General features: G+C 47.9%; 1 protein-coding gene across 1 annotated transcript in view; it reads left to right on the top strand.

The window, feature by feature from the left end:
- The window catches only part of ACTR3 (actin related protein 3), a 140,274-nt gene that overhangs the window by 106,492 nt on the left and 18,076 nt on the right, over positions 1 to 15,706 (top strand). Inside the window, exon 8 of the mRNA XM_029605349.1 lies at positions 4,818 to 4,991. Within this exon, the coding sequence (XP_029461209.1) occupies positions 4,818 to 4,991 (174 nt within the window). The remainder of the gene's footprint in view (positions 1 to 4,817; positions 4,992 to 15,706) is intronic.

Here is a 15,706-nt window from a genome sequence, read left to right as displayed (position 1 = left end):
CTTGTTCAGCGCCGTTGACCACTGGACCGGCCGTGGAGCCCCAGGGACCAGTTCGGGTGCGGGTGGTCCCGGGGGTACCCCCCCCCCCCCGGTGTCTCCCGTGTCCTCAGGACCCCGCTGCTTCCTCGGATTCGGCAGATTGTCGTCCCCCCCCCCCCTTAGAGCCCTCCGTCTTTTTCGTAAGGAGGAATTAGAGCCCCTCCTCCCTTTTTGTTTTGCAGGAGCTGGGTCTGGAGAGTCCCTCAGTGGATAATCTCATGGCCTCGCTCCCTAAGTATATGAACCCGGTTCTGGGAGGGCTCCGGGCTCCAGCTTTGGCCTTTCCCTTCCATCCCATGCTTAAGCTCCTTATCCTGCGGGAATGGGAGGCTCCTGAGGGTGCGCTTCAGGTGGGGCGTGCGATGGATAAGCTCTATCCCCTCCCGGAGGAGGGCTTGGAGCTGTTGCGATATCCATCGGTGGATTCTTATGTTTCTGCAGTGGCCAAGCACACCACGATTCCGGTGGAAGGTTCCACGGCCTTGAAGGATTCACAAGATCGTAAGCTGGAGGCTCACCTGAAGCGCATCTTCGACGTTCTGGCCCTCTGGGTCCGGGCGTCTTGCTGTAGCAGTCTCATGATGTAAGCGGGCCTCCAGTGGGTCCAACAGTTACTCTGCGCCTGGGAGCTTTCGCCAGGTGAGGCAGAACAAGCCGAATGTCTGGAGGCAGTAACCACTTACGTATCGGACGCCCTCTACGATCTGGTCCGTGTCGAGGTGAAGGCGATGGTTTCGGCAGTGGCGGCCCGGAGGCTCCTTTGGCTACGCCACTGGTCGGCTGATCAGTCCTCGAAGACCCGGCTGGGCACGCTGCCCTTCAAAGGTAAGATGCTCTTTGGCGAGGATCTCGAGAAGCTTATGGACTCCTTGGCTGACAACAAGGTCCATAAGCTCCCAGAGGACCGCCCTAAGTCTTCCCGATCCTTCGCGGCCTCTCGCTCTCGCTTCAGGGGCCAGCGTCTCTTCGCTCCTCGGGGGCGGGGCGGTTCTGCGAGGGGGTCGTCTTGTACGCAGTCCTGGTCGCAGTCCTTTCGTGGCAGACGGCCCTTTCGCGAGGGCCAGCCCGTGCGTGCCACCGCTAAACCTGCCACGCAATGAAGTTCAGCCGACCCATTCCTCGGTTCCTTACCTCGGCGGACGCCTCTCCCTGTTCTTCGAGGAATGGGTCAAGATCACGTCGGATCAGTGGGTCCTCGACATTATCAGAGACGGGTATGCTTTCGACCTCGTCAGGGAACTTCCAGTTCTCTTTCTTTTCTTGCCTTGCGGCCGGGCCAAGAGGGGACGCAGTGGGTCCAGACTCTCTCCAAGCTTCTGGATATGGGAGTGGTGGTCCCAGTCCCGGAAAGGGAAATTGGCGCCGGCCAGTATTCTATTTACTTCACCGTGCCCAAAAAGGACGGGTCCTTCCACCCAATCTTGGACCTCAAGAGGGTCAATCGGGCTCTCAAGTTCCCCACTTCCGCATGGAAACCCTGCAGGCGGTCATTGCGGCGGTCCACCCCGGAGAGTTCCTTGCTTCCCTCGATCTCGCAGAAGCTTATTTTCATATTCCCATTCACTGCGACTATCAGAAGTATCTCCGATTCCACATTCTCAACCAGGACTTCCAGTTTCGAGCTCTCCCCTTCGGCCTCGCGACCGCTCCTCACACCTTCACGAAGGTCATGGTAGTAGTAGCGGCGGCCTTGCGCCGGGAGGGGATTCTCATCCATCCCTATCTGGATGATTGGCTCATCAGGGCCAAGTCGGAGACCTCTTGCCGGCGGGTGGTGGATCGAGTCTTGGAGCTCCTTGCCTCTCTCGGGTGGATAGTGAACTTTTCCAAGAGCAAGCTTCAGCCCTCCCAGGAGTTGGAATTTCTGGGAGCCCACTTCGACACCCGAGTAGGCAAGGTTTTCATACCTCGGGCGCGAGCCCTCAAGCTCATCGATCAGGTCCAGACTTTGATTGCCCTACCTTCCCCGACAGCCTGGGATTATCTCCAAGTCCTGGGATCCATGGCTTCTACCATTGACCTTGTCCCCTTGGCTTTTGCTCATATGCGTCCGTTACAGAAAGCTTTGCTGTCCCGTTGGCAGCCAGTGTCGGAGCAGTTCCACGTAATCCTTCCGTTCTTGGATTCTACTGCCGAAGAATTACAGTCGTGGCTGTCTCTTCTTCATCTTCTGCAAGGGATGCCTCTTCAAGCTCCACAGTGGACGTTAGTGACCACGGACGCCAGCCTGTTGGGCTGGGGTGCGGTCTGCCTTTCTCAGTCCACCCAGGGAACATGGTCGCAGACTCAGTCGCGCTGGCACATCAATCGACTGGAAACTTTGGCGGTCCGCCTGGCTTTTCAGGAGTTCCTTCCCCTGATCCGCGGCAAGGCGGTACGAGTCCTGTCCGATAACTCCACCACAGTCGCCTACATCAATCGCCAAGGGGGCACTCGCAGTCCCCTGGTAGCCTTAGAAGCCAGCTGTCTCCTCGCTTGGGCGGAGCATCACCTACAGTGCCTTGCGGCCTCTCACATCGCCGGAAGAGACAATGTTCAAGCCGACTTCCTCAGCCGGCAGTTGCTCGATCCGGGAGAGTGGGAGCTCTCGGACGCGGCCATGGCTCTGATAGTGGACAGGTGGGGTCCTCCTCACCTCGACCTCATGGCGACTCTGCGCAATGACAAGGCCAATCGGTTCTTCAGCTGCTGGAGGGAGCACGGCGCAGAGGGCGTGGATGCTCTGGCTCTACCTTGGCCAGCGGACGTCCTTCTGTACGTGTTTCCCCCGTGGCCACTGGTGGAGAAAGTTCTCAGGAGAATCGAGCTCCACCAGGAACCGGTGATTCTCGTCGCTCCCGAGTGGCCGCGAAGGCCGTGGTTCGCGGATCTCATCAATCTAGCGGTGGACAGGCCCCTGCGCCTCTGTCATCTCCCTCGTCTCCTCCGGCAGGGGCCTGTATATTTCGACCAGGCTGATCGCTTCTGTCTTGCGGCCTGGCTTTTGAACGGCGTCGCCTGAGGCGCAGAGGTTATAGGGAGGAGGTCATCTCCACCCTGCTGCAAGCCCGGAAGCAGTCGACTTCTCTGGCCTATGTGCGCATCTGGAAAGTTTTTGAGTCCGCATGTACGGAGGCGGATGTCCCTGCGCGCTCCGCCTCGATTCCTTTGATTCTTTCTTTTCTTCAGAAGGGTCTCTCTAAGGGCCTCTCCTTCAGTTCTCTAAGCATTCAAGTCTCTGCGCTCGGCTCTCTCCTGGGTCGGGTGGACGGTCATGCCTTAGCAGCTCACCCTGACATGATTTGTTTCCTGCGGGGCGTTAGACACCTCCGCCCCCCCCTCTCAGGGCCACATGTCCGTCATGGAGTCTCAACCTAGTCCTTCGTGCTCTCTGTGCGGCTCCCTTCGAGCCTCTTCGCCACGCTACGCTCAAGGATCTTACTCTAAAGACTGTCTTTCTGGTCTCTTTCCTCTGCTCGCCGTATTTCCGAGCTTCAGGCGCTGTCCTGTCGGGAGCCCTTCTTGTGTTTTTCGGATTCCAGGGTCTCTCTCAGGACGGTTCCTTCCTTCTTACCTAAGGTTGTCTCCGCTTTTCACGTCAACCAGTCGGTAGAACTCCCTGCGTTCTCGCCGGAGGAGGTCGCGGGTACGGCTGGTGGCGACCTCCGTCGGCTGGATGTCAAACGAATCTTGTTTCGTTATCTCCAGGTCACTAATGACTTCCGCGTATCGGACCATCTCTTCGTCCTTTGGAGTGGTCCCAACAGGGGTCAGCAGGCTTCTAAGACCACAATTGCACGTTGGTTGAAAGAAGCCATTTCCTCCGCATACCTTTGTCAAGGTCGTCCGCTTCCTGAGGGTCTGAAAGCCCATTCCTTGCGTTCTCAGGCTACTTCGTGGGCGGAGAGTCAGTTTGTCTCTCCACAGGAGATTTGCAGGGCTGCCACTTGGACGTCTCTGCACACTTTTGCTCGGCACTACCGTCTGGATGTACACGCTCCGGTGTTCGGTTCCTTTGGGCGGCAAGTGCTTCGAGCGGGATTGTCTCTGTCCCACCCAGTTTAGGGAAGCTTTGGTAATCCCACTGTCTGGACTGATCCAGGTACGTACAGGAAAGGAAAATTAGTTCTTACCTGTTAATTTTCGTTCCTGTAGTACCACGGATCAGTCCAGACGCCCTTCCCTGTCTGTCTTCTGTCCTCTTGAAGCTTGTTTTCTTGCAGGTCTGCAGATTTTCATATATTTCTTTGTGCAAGATTACTGAGCAATTACACCGGAAGCCTTGGTCGTTTTCTTATACCAAGTTGATGCAAGACCGTATAGGTATACCATGTTTTTCTACATTATTCTATATTTGCTCCATTGAGCTTTACAGTTACTTGCTTGATCCTATTCTTGGGTTTTGTTGTTTTATGCTTTGACATACGTTATACTGAAGGGGTAGAGGATAGGCTCTGTCCTGATTTAGGGCATCCTTCAAGTTTTAGTCTGTCTCCACCTGCTGGAAAGGAGGCTCAACCCACTGTCTGGACTGATCCATGGTACTACAGGAACGAAAATTAACAGGTAAGAACTAATTTTCCTATTTTGACTAAGATCCTATTTTATGAACAAATAGGTAGCTTTACACCGTACTTTGCTGTTTTGTCAGTTGATTTTTGTGTGTCATATCTAGAATTAAACTGGTGTTGAAAAGCTCTAAAAGTCTTGCAGTGGGGGAAAGAGTTGATAAAAACTGTTCTAAGACTGCAGTGTGTTCTGTTAAACTTACAAACTGAAAATGGGACTTAATTTTTCAGGAGCGCTTCAGTTACGTCTGCCCTGATTTAGTGAAAGAATTTAGCAAATATGACACAGATGGTACTAAGTGGATTAGGCAGTACACTGGAGTCAATGCCATCTCAAAAAAGGAATTCAGCATTGATGTTGGCTATGAGCGGTTCCTTGGACCAGAGATCTTCTTTCATCCAGAGGTAAATTGCCACTTTTAAGCAAGTTATTTCACAGTACTATATCAGTTTGTGAGAGCCACATTCAGAACGAATACATCTTTATCTTAAAAGGGAAAACCACATTTAGCTCATGTAATGTCTGTCATGTCACCTGTATCCTGAGCACTTTGCAACGCGCAGCTATCTCTTACGTGTAAATATGAAAGGCATTAAATGGCATTTCTTAAATCCGTTGTATGTAGTAGTGCTGTTTTATGAAAAGAAGAGAGGCATAATAGGTGCCCCAGGGCTAGCCAAAGCATTACTAGTAGTCAGCCAGATTCCATGTGGTGTGTAAATGAGGAATTTTTAAAAAATGAAGCTTATCTAGTTAAGAGATCCAATAATCTAAATTAATGTACTTGGCTCATAAAATTTCTTCTTTTGCTTATATTTTTTTTTTTAAAGGGGGGAGAGCCTTGTATTAGCTGATATCTTAGTGGTTTCAATATTATTGCGCAAAAAAAAGCCCTCTCGGGGAAAAGACCCCACAAATCTATGCAAACACATCTCTTCCCCAAGCATCTGTATGTGAACACTTCCAAACCCCCCCCCCCCCCCCAAAAAAAAAAACAAAAAACCAAACCCCATCTAGATTCTACTTACTATGTAATAGTGGAAGGACAATCATAAACCTGAACCAACCACTAACTCTTATTGAGGTTCAGGGCTAAAACAGTTCAGTTTTAAATTTAAACCATGCTTTTGAAATCATTTCACAATCCAATATTTATTTATTTATTTATACATTTTTATATACCGACATTAGATCAAAGATATCACATCGGTTTACAGATAACAAAAAAGGAAATAAGCGGGGGGGGGGGTACTTATTTCTTACAGTGAACAGTTTCAAAATAGATCTGCATCAGCGGTCCACTGGCACCATCCTTTTTCAAATGGCTGATGGTCATCCATCTTGCACCTTTTTCACTTGTTTCATACATTTTTGGCAGTCCTTGTTTCTGTCTGGGTAGTGCATTTAAAAACAAAGACCTAACCATGGGCGCCAGGGCAAAGTTGGGAAAAGGCACAGATCCTGAAGATGGCCACAGAAGATTTGCCAAGTACATCATTGCCAAGATGCTGCCTAGATCAGGCTGTCCCTCCAAGCTGGATGAGTATATGCAAGAGGAGACTTATGTGGGGGGGAAACAAGCCAGTGGCAACTTTGAAAAAGCTACAGCCTTCCATGACCAAGACTGGTCAAATTTTCATGTGATGACAATGTTCCAAGAACTCCACAGGTCTTGCCTCTTTGGTAGGCTGGCAAGAAGGAAGTTGTTACTTCTGTTTGAAATATGCAAAGAAAAATTCTGGATACTGTAGCCATTTGGCAAAACATTTTGTGGCCAGATGAAACCAAAATATAACTTTATGGCCTGAATTCAAAGTTTTAGGTTTGGAACAAACCCATCTATGGGAATCTTGCTTACTAGTATTAGGTTGCTTCTTTTACAAAGACTCCTCACAGATTTCACCTTAACACAGGTTTATTGTACATTTGTTTTCTCTGTGTACCTCAGTGCATGACATCCCTTCCTCTCATGAACATAAGAGATTTACAGCAAGCAAGCAATTCCAGTTACTAGTTTACTTTAGCCAACAGCCTTTCATGTCAGTTCTAGGACCTTCCCTGGTAAGTCTCTCCTGTTAGGATTCATGGCTGTCTTGGCTCTTTGCTCTAGGACTCAAAGGCTTCTTCCTGTCTGCCTCCAGGTTGTCGCACTTCCTACTTCCTCCCAGTCTGTTTTAAGCTGTAGGCAGGGAAGCATGAAATAAGATCATCTTATGATATCTTTGACACCGCTTCCAGGGTATCTGCAACTGCTATTTCAGCAAGAAGATGGGCCTGGCTTAAGTCTTCGGCTTGCATCCTGAAGTACAAGACAGATTATCTGATCTGCCCTGCATAGGAGACAATCTGTTTGGGGAACAGATTGAGTGGATGTGGCGGAACTCAAGGACCATCATGAGACCCTACACCAGCTCTCTCTGAAGCCCTCTGAGTATTCCTCCAAACAGCCTTTCATGAAGGATACTAAAAAGTCATTCTTCCGTCCAAAGAAGTCCTATCCACCACTGTCTAGGACTCATTCCACGAGACCTTTCCAAAAGGCCCAGTCTCGTCAACCTTGTAAACAAAAGCTGCAAGCAGCTCCTCAGCCAGGCCCTGCTTTCGGTTTTTGACTCCTGCATAGAGAGCAGCAGCCAGTTTCCACTGCCTCAAACAGTGGGAGGTCGATTGTGCCATTTCAACAACAGGTAGCACACAATCACCTCAGACCAGTGGGTCCTTACCATAATCCCTCAAGGTTATCACCTGAACTTTCTCTCCATTCCGCTGGACTCGCCACCTCTACCGGTGTGGGGAACCAGTACCTTACTCTCAACAAGGCCTAGGATTCTATTCCCGGTACTTCCTAATCCCCAAAAAATCGGGAGGCGTTCGTCCAATTCTGGACCTACGTGCCCTCAACAAATACCTCCAACGAAAAAAGCTCAAGATGGTAACCTTGGATTCCCTCCTTCCTCTTCTGCAAAGAGGAGACTGGCTCTGCTCTCTCTATCTCCAAGATGCGTACACGCACATTGCGATAAATCCATCTCATCGCAGGGTCCTGAGATTTCTAGTAGGCCCCAAGCGCCATCAATACAGAGTGCTCCCATTCGGCCTGGAATCTGCACCACGAGTCTTCACCAAGTGCCTCGTAGTAGTAGCAGCAGCCTTTCTCAGGACTCAAGGTGTTCACGTCTACCCCTATCTAGACGATTGGTTGATCAGGGCTCCCACTCAGCAAGCTGCTCTGTCGTCCCTACATCTTACTTTACACAATCTGATTTCGTTAGGATTTCTCGTCAACTACACAAAATCCTGCTTAGTCCCATCTCAAACTTTATTATTCATAGGGGCAGACTTGGACACCTTGCAGGCAAAAGCATTTCTGCCTCGACAGCGAGCTCTCACTCTCATCTCTCTCGCACACCAGCTACAGTCTCAGCAACGCACGACTGCACGCCACTTCCTCATCCTACTGGGACACATGGCGTCCTCAGTACAGGTTATCCCAATGGCCCGCTTGGCCATGAGTCATGCCAAGGTCCATTGTGACCTCTAAGGTCACAATGGACTCAGTCCGTCCAACCTCTATCAACCACTGTCCACATCACCGACTCACTCCGTCAGTCTCTAGCCTGGTGGAAAAATTGGATCAATCTCCTCCAGGGCCTACCCTTCCAGGCTCCAGACCCTCAAATCATTCTCACAACTGATGCTTCCAACCTCGGCTGGGGACCCATGTGGCCGATTTGCAAACACAAAGAACTTGGTCTCCAGAGGAAGCCAAACACCAAATCAATTTCCTGGAGCTTTGAGCAATCAGATATGCTCTCAGGGTATTTCAGGATCGCCTTTCCAATCAGGTCCTGATTCAGACAGACAACCAGGTGGCCATGTGGTACATCAAAAAGCAGGGAGGGACGGGCTCCTTCCTACTGTCAGGAAGCTGCGCAGATATGGGCAGAGGCCCTCTCCCACTCGATGTACCTCAGGGCCACCTATTTTCCGGGAGTAGGACAATGTGTTGGCGGACAACCTAAGTCGCGCTTTTCATCCACACGAGTGGTCCCTCAACCCCACTGTAGCGGACGCAATATTCCAACGTTGGGGTCATCCTCGCATAGACCTCTTTGCGTCACCTCAAAACCGCAAGGTAGAGAACTTTTGCTCTCACACTCACAGCCAAGAGATGCGTTCTCCCTCTCATGGGCAACCGGTGCCTTATATGCATTCCCTCCACTTCTCTCGAAGACTCTCGTGAAGTTACGTCAGGACAAGTGACACATGATCCTGATAGCACCTCACTGGCCTCGCCAAGTGTGATATCCAATACTTCAGGATCTCTCCATTCAAAGGCACATTCCCTTGGGAATGGACCCGCTTCTGATCACTCAGAACGGCGGGTGCCTACGCCACCCCAATCTTCAAGCTTTGTCCCTGACGGCCTGGATGTTGAAAGGTTAATTCTTCAGCCACTTAACATTTCGGAGCCAGTTTCCCGTGTCCTGATTGCTTCATGGAAGCCTTCCAAGAGAAAGTCTTACCTATACAAATGGAACTGGTTTAAGTCATGGTGTTCTTTTCAATCCCTTGATACTTTTTCCTGTTCCACCACGAAGTTTCTAGACTATCTCTGGCACTTGTCAGAATCAGGTCTAAAAACTTCCTCCATCAGAATGCATGTCAGTGCGGTGGCCGCCTTCCATAAAGGTATCGGGGATGTTCCTATTTCAGTACAACCCCTCGTAACACGTTTTCTGAAAGGCTTGCTTCACCTCAAGCCTCCTCTGCGTCTTCCGGCCCTTTCTTGGGACCTCATTCTGGTTTTGAGGCGGCTCATGAAACCACCATTCGAGCCTCTCCAATCCTATGATCTTCGCTATCTCACATGGAAAGTAATTTTTCTTTTGGCAATCGCATCTGCTCGCAGAGTTAGTGAGTTACAGGCCCTAGTTATCTATCCGCCTTACACTAAACGTCTGCTGGACCGGGCAGTACTCCGCACTCACCTTAAGTTCTTATCTAAGGTAGTATCAGAGTTTCACATTAATCAATCCATTATACTACCTACTTTCTTTCCCAAGCCTCACTCCAATCCAGGAGAACAGGCTCTGCATACCCTTGACTGCAAACCGGCTCTAGCCTTCTATCTAGACTGTACAGCTGCCCACAGGAAAAGCACTCAATTGTTTGTCTCTTTCCATCCTATCAAACTGGGGCAGCCTGTGGGTAAGCAGACTCTCCTCATGCTTAGTGGACTGCATATCCTTTTGCTATCAGCAAGCAGGCATTCCACTTCAAGACTATGTAAAGGCACACTCTGTGAGGGCTATGGCGACTTCAGTAGCACACCTACCCTCTGTGCCGCTTCGTGACATTTGCAGGGCTGCTACCTGGAGTTCTCTCCATACCTTTACAACCTATTATTGCTTAGACAAGGCCGGTAGACAAGATTCCATCTTCGGCCAGTCTGTCTTGCGAAACGTTTTTACAACTTGATGTACCAATACCCTTCCACCTGCCCGTTATGGTTCAGGCTGCCCTCTACCAAATTCCTCCTCAATACTTGTGCCTATTGTACATCTTGGGTACATTTGGTGCATTTCTCGGACATCCTCAGCTCGGTATTCACCCATATGTGAGGACTATCATCCTGCTTGTCCTGTGAGAAAGCAAATGTTGCTTACCTGTAACAGATGTTCTCACAGGACAGCAGGATGTTAGTCCTCACGAAACCTGCCCGCCGCTCTGCAGTGTTGGGTTAGTTACCTTTTCTTATTTTATTTTTCGGCACTTCCTATAGCTTTAAACAAGTCTGAAGAGGGACCCCTGCTGGCTGTAGGTTTAGTACCATGCTGGGCATGCCCAGTAGGTGCCAGTCAAAGTTCTAGAAACTTTGACAAAATTGTTCCGTGATTGGGCTCCATCCTGTAATGTCACCTATATGTGAGGACTAACATCCTGCTGTCCTGTGAGAACACCTGTTACAGGTAAGCAACATTTGCTATATTAAGTCAGAGGGTGTACAGAAAAGCGGTACACTTTTTCAGGCTGCTCAGAAATTAACGCCTGCCCTTGGGTAGGCATTAATTTCCGAGCATGAAATGTGTTGCCTGGCCGCACATTTTATTTTTTTTTCAGTATCCCGGATACATAACTAATAGCCTCATCAACATGCATTTGCATGTGATGAGCGCTATTAGTTGTTTGTTTTTTTTTGTGGGGGGGAGGGGTTGGACATGAGTTTTTGACCCGCTAAACCCCTTAAAGTATAAGGGGTAGTGGACGCACGTCAATAATGCACGTCCAATTGTGTATTAAACAATGCGCCTGGCGCACTTTACTGTATCAGCTGAAGGATGCTTAAGGCAGGAAAATAGTCCTTTCTGAAGCAAGTCTTTGAGGCTGTGAGCTTAACACTTCAGATTTCCGCTTGTTGCATAGTGTTGAGGTTGGGATTGTCTGGCACAGCATGCCAAGGAGGAGTTGAGAGAATTCTCTGCAATTGAAGCTGGGAGTGGTTTAACAGGTGCTGGCTATGATTTGGTCTGCTTCTCTTCCAGAGAGTATGTCCATAAGTTGCTCGGAGACTCCTGCTGGATGTGGATATGGTCGGCAGATTCGGTCTCTAAGAATAATTTAACTAAATTACTGTTTTAAGGGTCAGCTCTTGTTTGGAGAAGAGCTAGAAAAGATGGTGGCCTCAAAAGTTCTGAGTCTCCCAGAGGATAGAACAAGAATGCCATCTTGGGGTTTTTTCTCTCACAATAGGTTTTGGGAATAGAGGGGGTTCAGGCAAGGTTTGACTCTTCAGGGAAGAGGTTGAGAACTTATTGTAGGATTCATTCCTTTTGGCCTAAGAAAGGAGGAAATGATAGGGCCCAAGGCACAGGCTGGTCTAAAGCAATGCATTGCGTACTTAGGAACCCTACCAGTGCTTGTTGCCCTTTTATCAGATTTGGCTTCAAATTACAAAAAGGACCAGTTGTGTCCTAGAAATTGTGAAAAATGGCTATGCTCTGGAGTAGCTTGCCTAGTTCCGACTTTTTTTTTTAATGGTTTCTCCTTCGCATTCGGTTGAGAAAAGGAAGCCTGTAAAATGTACTCTACAGAGGCTTCTTGACTTGCATGTGGTAATCCCAGTGCCAAAAGGCCAGGAAGTGTTGGGATGCTACTCAATTTATTTCGTGGTTCCAAAGAAAGGGAATCTTTTGTATCATTTTGGATCTGAAGTGAGTCAACTTCTTAAAAATGGCTCCCTTCAGGATGGAAACCTTATGATTTGGCAGTTCAGAAAGAGTTTGAAGTCTCTGGGCTTGATGAAACCTTATCTTCACATTCTGATTCAGAAAGATCATCCACGCTTCCTCCACTTTGCAGTGCTGTGTCAGCATTTTCATTTTCAGGCACTGCCCTTAGGACTGGCAACCGCTTCAAGAACTTTTTCAACGGTAATGATGGTGGTGGCCACAGCTCTTTGCAAGGAGGGTGTTTTGGTTCATCCTTATCTGGGCGACTGGTTAATACGGGTGAAGTCATATCGAGAGTGGGTGATACAGTTGTTGCAAGTGTTGGGGTGGATTGTCAATTTTCCCAAGAACAATCTTCGGCCATCTCAATGACTAAGTATCTGGGACTGCAGTTTGATATAAAGATACGGTAAGTTGCATTCATCTAATGGACCAGAGAATTCAGAAGTGGTCTGGCCAGCTCCAGGTGTGCGGCTCAGCCAGGAATACAATGGTAAGGTCTTAATTCCAGGTGCTTGGTTCCATGGCAGTGGCTTTGGATCTAGTGCCATTGGCACATATGGATCTGCTTCAATGGGTCCTGCTTTCCAGATGGAATCTCCAGTTGCAAAATTATTCCAGGCATCTTCTGCCAGAGTTGACAATACTGAGTTTGCAGTGGAGCTAAACTGCAGATGTTTAGAACAGGGGAGAAGGGGTGGACTTGGTGAATCCCATAGAAATGAAAGCTAGAAACATAGAAATGAAGGCAGAAGAAGACCAAATGGCCCATCCAGTCTGCCCAGCAAGCTTTCACACTTGGTTTTTTTCTCATACTTATATGATTACTCTTGGCCCTTAGTAACCTTTTGGTTCTATTTCCCTTCCACCCCCACCATTAATGTAGAGAGCAATGCTGGAACTGCATCTAAGTGAAGTATCTAGCTTATGTGGTTAGGGGTTGTAACTTCCGCAATAAGCAAGCTACTCCCACACTTATTTGTTTACCCAGCCTGTGCAATTTAGTCCTTGTTAGTTGTCTGAATATAAATCCACTTTTCTTCATTCCCCCTGCTGTTGAAGTAGTGAACTGTGCTGTATATGTATTTCAAGTGAAGTATCAGGCTTATTTGGTTTGGGGTAGTAACCGCCGTAACAAGCAAGCTACTCCCCGCTTTTTTGTGAATGCAAATCCTTTTTTCCACATTTCCTCTTGCTGCTGAAGCATTAACCGTGTGTATGTTTATTAAATAAGGGTATTATCTCCAGGTAGCTGTCATTCCTGCAAGCCTCCCTCTTCATACAATCCCATCTGGATTGTAGTAATATCTGATACTAGTCTTTTGGGCTGGGGAGCACACTGTCAGGAACTGTTCACTCAAGGACAGTGGAAATCAGAAGCAGCGAACTGGTCTATGAACTGATTGTAAGCCAGGTCAATTCGCTGGCTTTTTCTGGTATTTTCACCTCTGATAGTGTGGTAGGGTAATGTCCAATGCCACAGTAATAGCTTAGATAAGCCATCAAGGAGGGATGCTGATCCTTCAGGTTTCATTTAGATAACCTGCTTCTTCAGTGAGCCGAAACAAATTTGGAAGCATTATCAGCATCTCACATAACAGGTACGGATAATGTGCAGGCAGACTTTTTCAGCCAACATATAATGGACCCAGAGGAATGGTCTTTCTCTCACAAAGTGTTTAATCTTATTGTTGACAGATGAGGACTGCTGAGTCTGGACCTCAGAGTGACCAGCAAGAATGCGAAAGCACGCAAGCTTTTTGTGCAGGAAGAGAGGCGGTCAAGTCCAGGTTTGATGCCTAGTACAAGAATGGTCATTGGAGACACTCATGTATATATCCTCTTTGGCCTATCATAGGTAGGGTTCTTCAGAAGGTTGCTTTTTAGCCAAATCTAATAGTACTAGTAGCTTCAGATCGGCCACATCTGCTGTCATACACAGACGTTGTAGTCTCTTTTTTGTGGCCACCCAAGGTTGCTGTCTCAAAAGGAATTAGTGTCACAGGGTTCATTGTTTCACAAGGATACAAATCAAACTTTTTGTCTTGCGCATTAACCCTTGAAAGGGTCTATTTGATGAAGAAAAGTATATTCTTAGTCTGAAGTGGCTATGCTCCTGAAAGCTAGGAGAAATTTTCCATTTCCCTGGCATATGTCTGCATATAGAGTGTAGGGAGATATATCATATCATGTTTTACCACTGAATCACCAAGCATGAATCATAATAGTCAAGAAGCAGTGTACTGACTAGCCCTAAAAGCACTGTTACAGCTCAATGGAAAACAAACTTTTGCCCTGATACACTGAAGGATACTTTATCAAGATGTGCCTGTTCAAATAAAAAAAAAAAAAGCAGACAGAAGGTCAATACAATCTAAGCTCATAAGCCAGGAGTCATTGATCAGCCAAGGCAAGATCCAGAGGTTGGAAAAACCTCCAGTCTTGGAGGAAAAGGGGAGTAATCGGAGACAGAGGAAAACTCTGGCCTGCAGCTTGGAATACAGATGTGGCAGTTCTTCCCTCAAAGAAATGGGGAGGGGGAAAAGATCTGCAGTTGGCAAAGACGCTACACCCACCACATGATTATGCATGAGCTTATGCATATTTATCAGCTGGGGGGGGGTAAAATAGACCAAAAAAGTGATGGACCCCCCCAGGGGAAGTAAACCCTGAAAGTGAAAGGGGGTCAGAAGCAGACCAGCACTCCTTGTTAATGCAGAGGGAGAAGACCAGAGGTGGCTAGGGGACCAGAGAGAGGAGACAACCTGACGAGAGACGGTGGTGAGCAGTCTGAGGGTCCCAGAAGCAAGCCCCAGACAGCCGGTTGCTCTGCCAGAATCTGTCCCAGAGTCAAGTCTCCTTGCCTGCCCACATTCTCCAGCCAACATCTGCTTCAGAGGTAAACAGATATTGCCTGAAGCTGGGACCCCAGGGGTAAATAAATTAGCCATAAAAATGAATATATTAAACAGGCTAAGGTTTATGGCATGTGTGAAACCACCCATGATACAGAAGTTCCTTTAGGTAAAACTGGTGCTTAGTGGCCAGGATGTTAGGGACAGGAATTATTTTCTAAATTCCATATCTTGCCAAATCTGATGTCTGTTTCTGAGGAGAATAAATGTTATCTTTTCCTGACTTAGGATCGTGAAGTAAGGTAGGAAGGCAATTGGAGGTGTCCTGTAGCAGACTGGTCCCTGCACCCCTAAACTTGCTTACAGGAGCATATTTGGGGATTGGTGCTCTAGTGTCAGTGCCTTTTGATTTTGGATTTTTTTGCAAGAAGGCCTTTCTAAGGACTTGGCTGTTAATACTTTGTTGGTGCAGGTGGCAACCCTCTCTTGCTATAGGGACATATTCAAGGTAGACTAATGTGTTCTCATCCCGATGTCTTATTTCTTGGAAGGCGTAAATCATGTTATGCCTCCACTTCAAATTCTGGTCCCAATCTGGGATCTCTGTTTAATTTTGTCTTCTTCGGCAGGTTCTCAGTTAAATCCTCTTAAGTCTGTCTTTCTGCAGCTGCTGACCTTAAACAGTTTTTCTGGTCGTTATTTGTTCCACTTGGAGAGTTTTGGAGTTACAAATGCTTTCTTATAAGGATCCTTTTTTTGTTGATTAAAAAGAATACAGTCTGACTTCTATAGTTCTCTCCTTCACAACAAGGCGATCTCCTTACCTGTATTTTCATGGCAGGTGAAGTTGAGAAGACTATGCCTTTCTTCGTCACTTGGATGTGCGGAGACATCGTTTACGATATCTCAAGGTCATGAACGCATTCAGGAAGTCTAATTGTTTGCCTTGCATATTGGAGAGCATAAAGAAGTGCCTGCTAGGGCTACAATTGTGCAATGGATAATGGAGGTAATTATAGTGGATTTCTTGGA

This window comes from Rhinatrema bivittatum, chromosome 6, assembly GCF_901001135.1.
Source record: "Rhinatrema bivittatum chromosome 6, aRhiBiv1.1, whole genome shotgun sequence".
Classification (NCBI taxonomy): Eukaryota; Metazoa; Chordata; class Amphibia; order Gymnophiona; family Rhinatrematidae; genus Rhinatrema; species Rhinatrema bivittatum.
The sequence above is the reverse complement of the archived record's forward strand: the minus strand, read 5'-3'. Positions and strand labels throughout refer to the sequence as shown.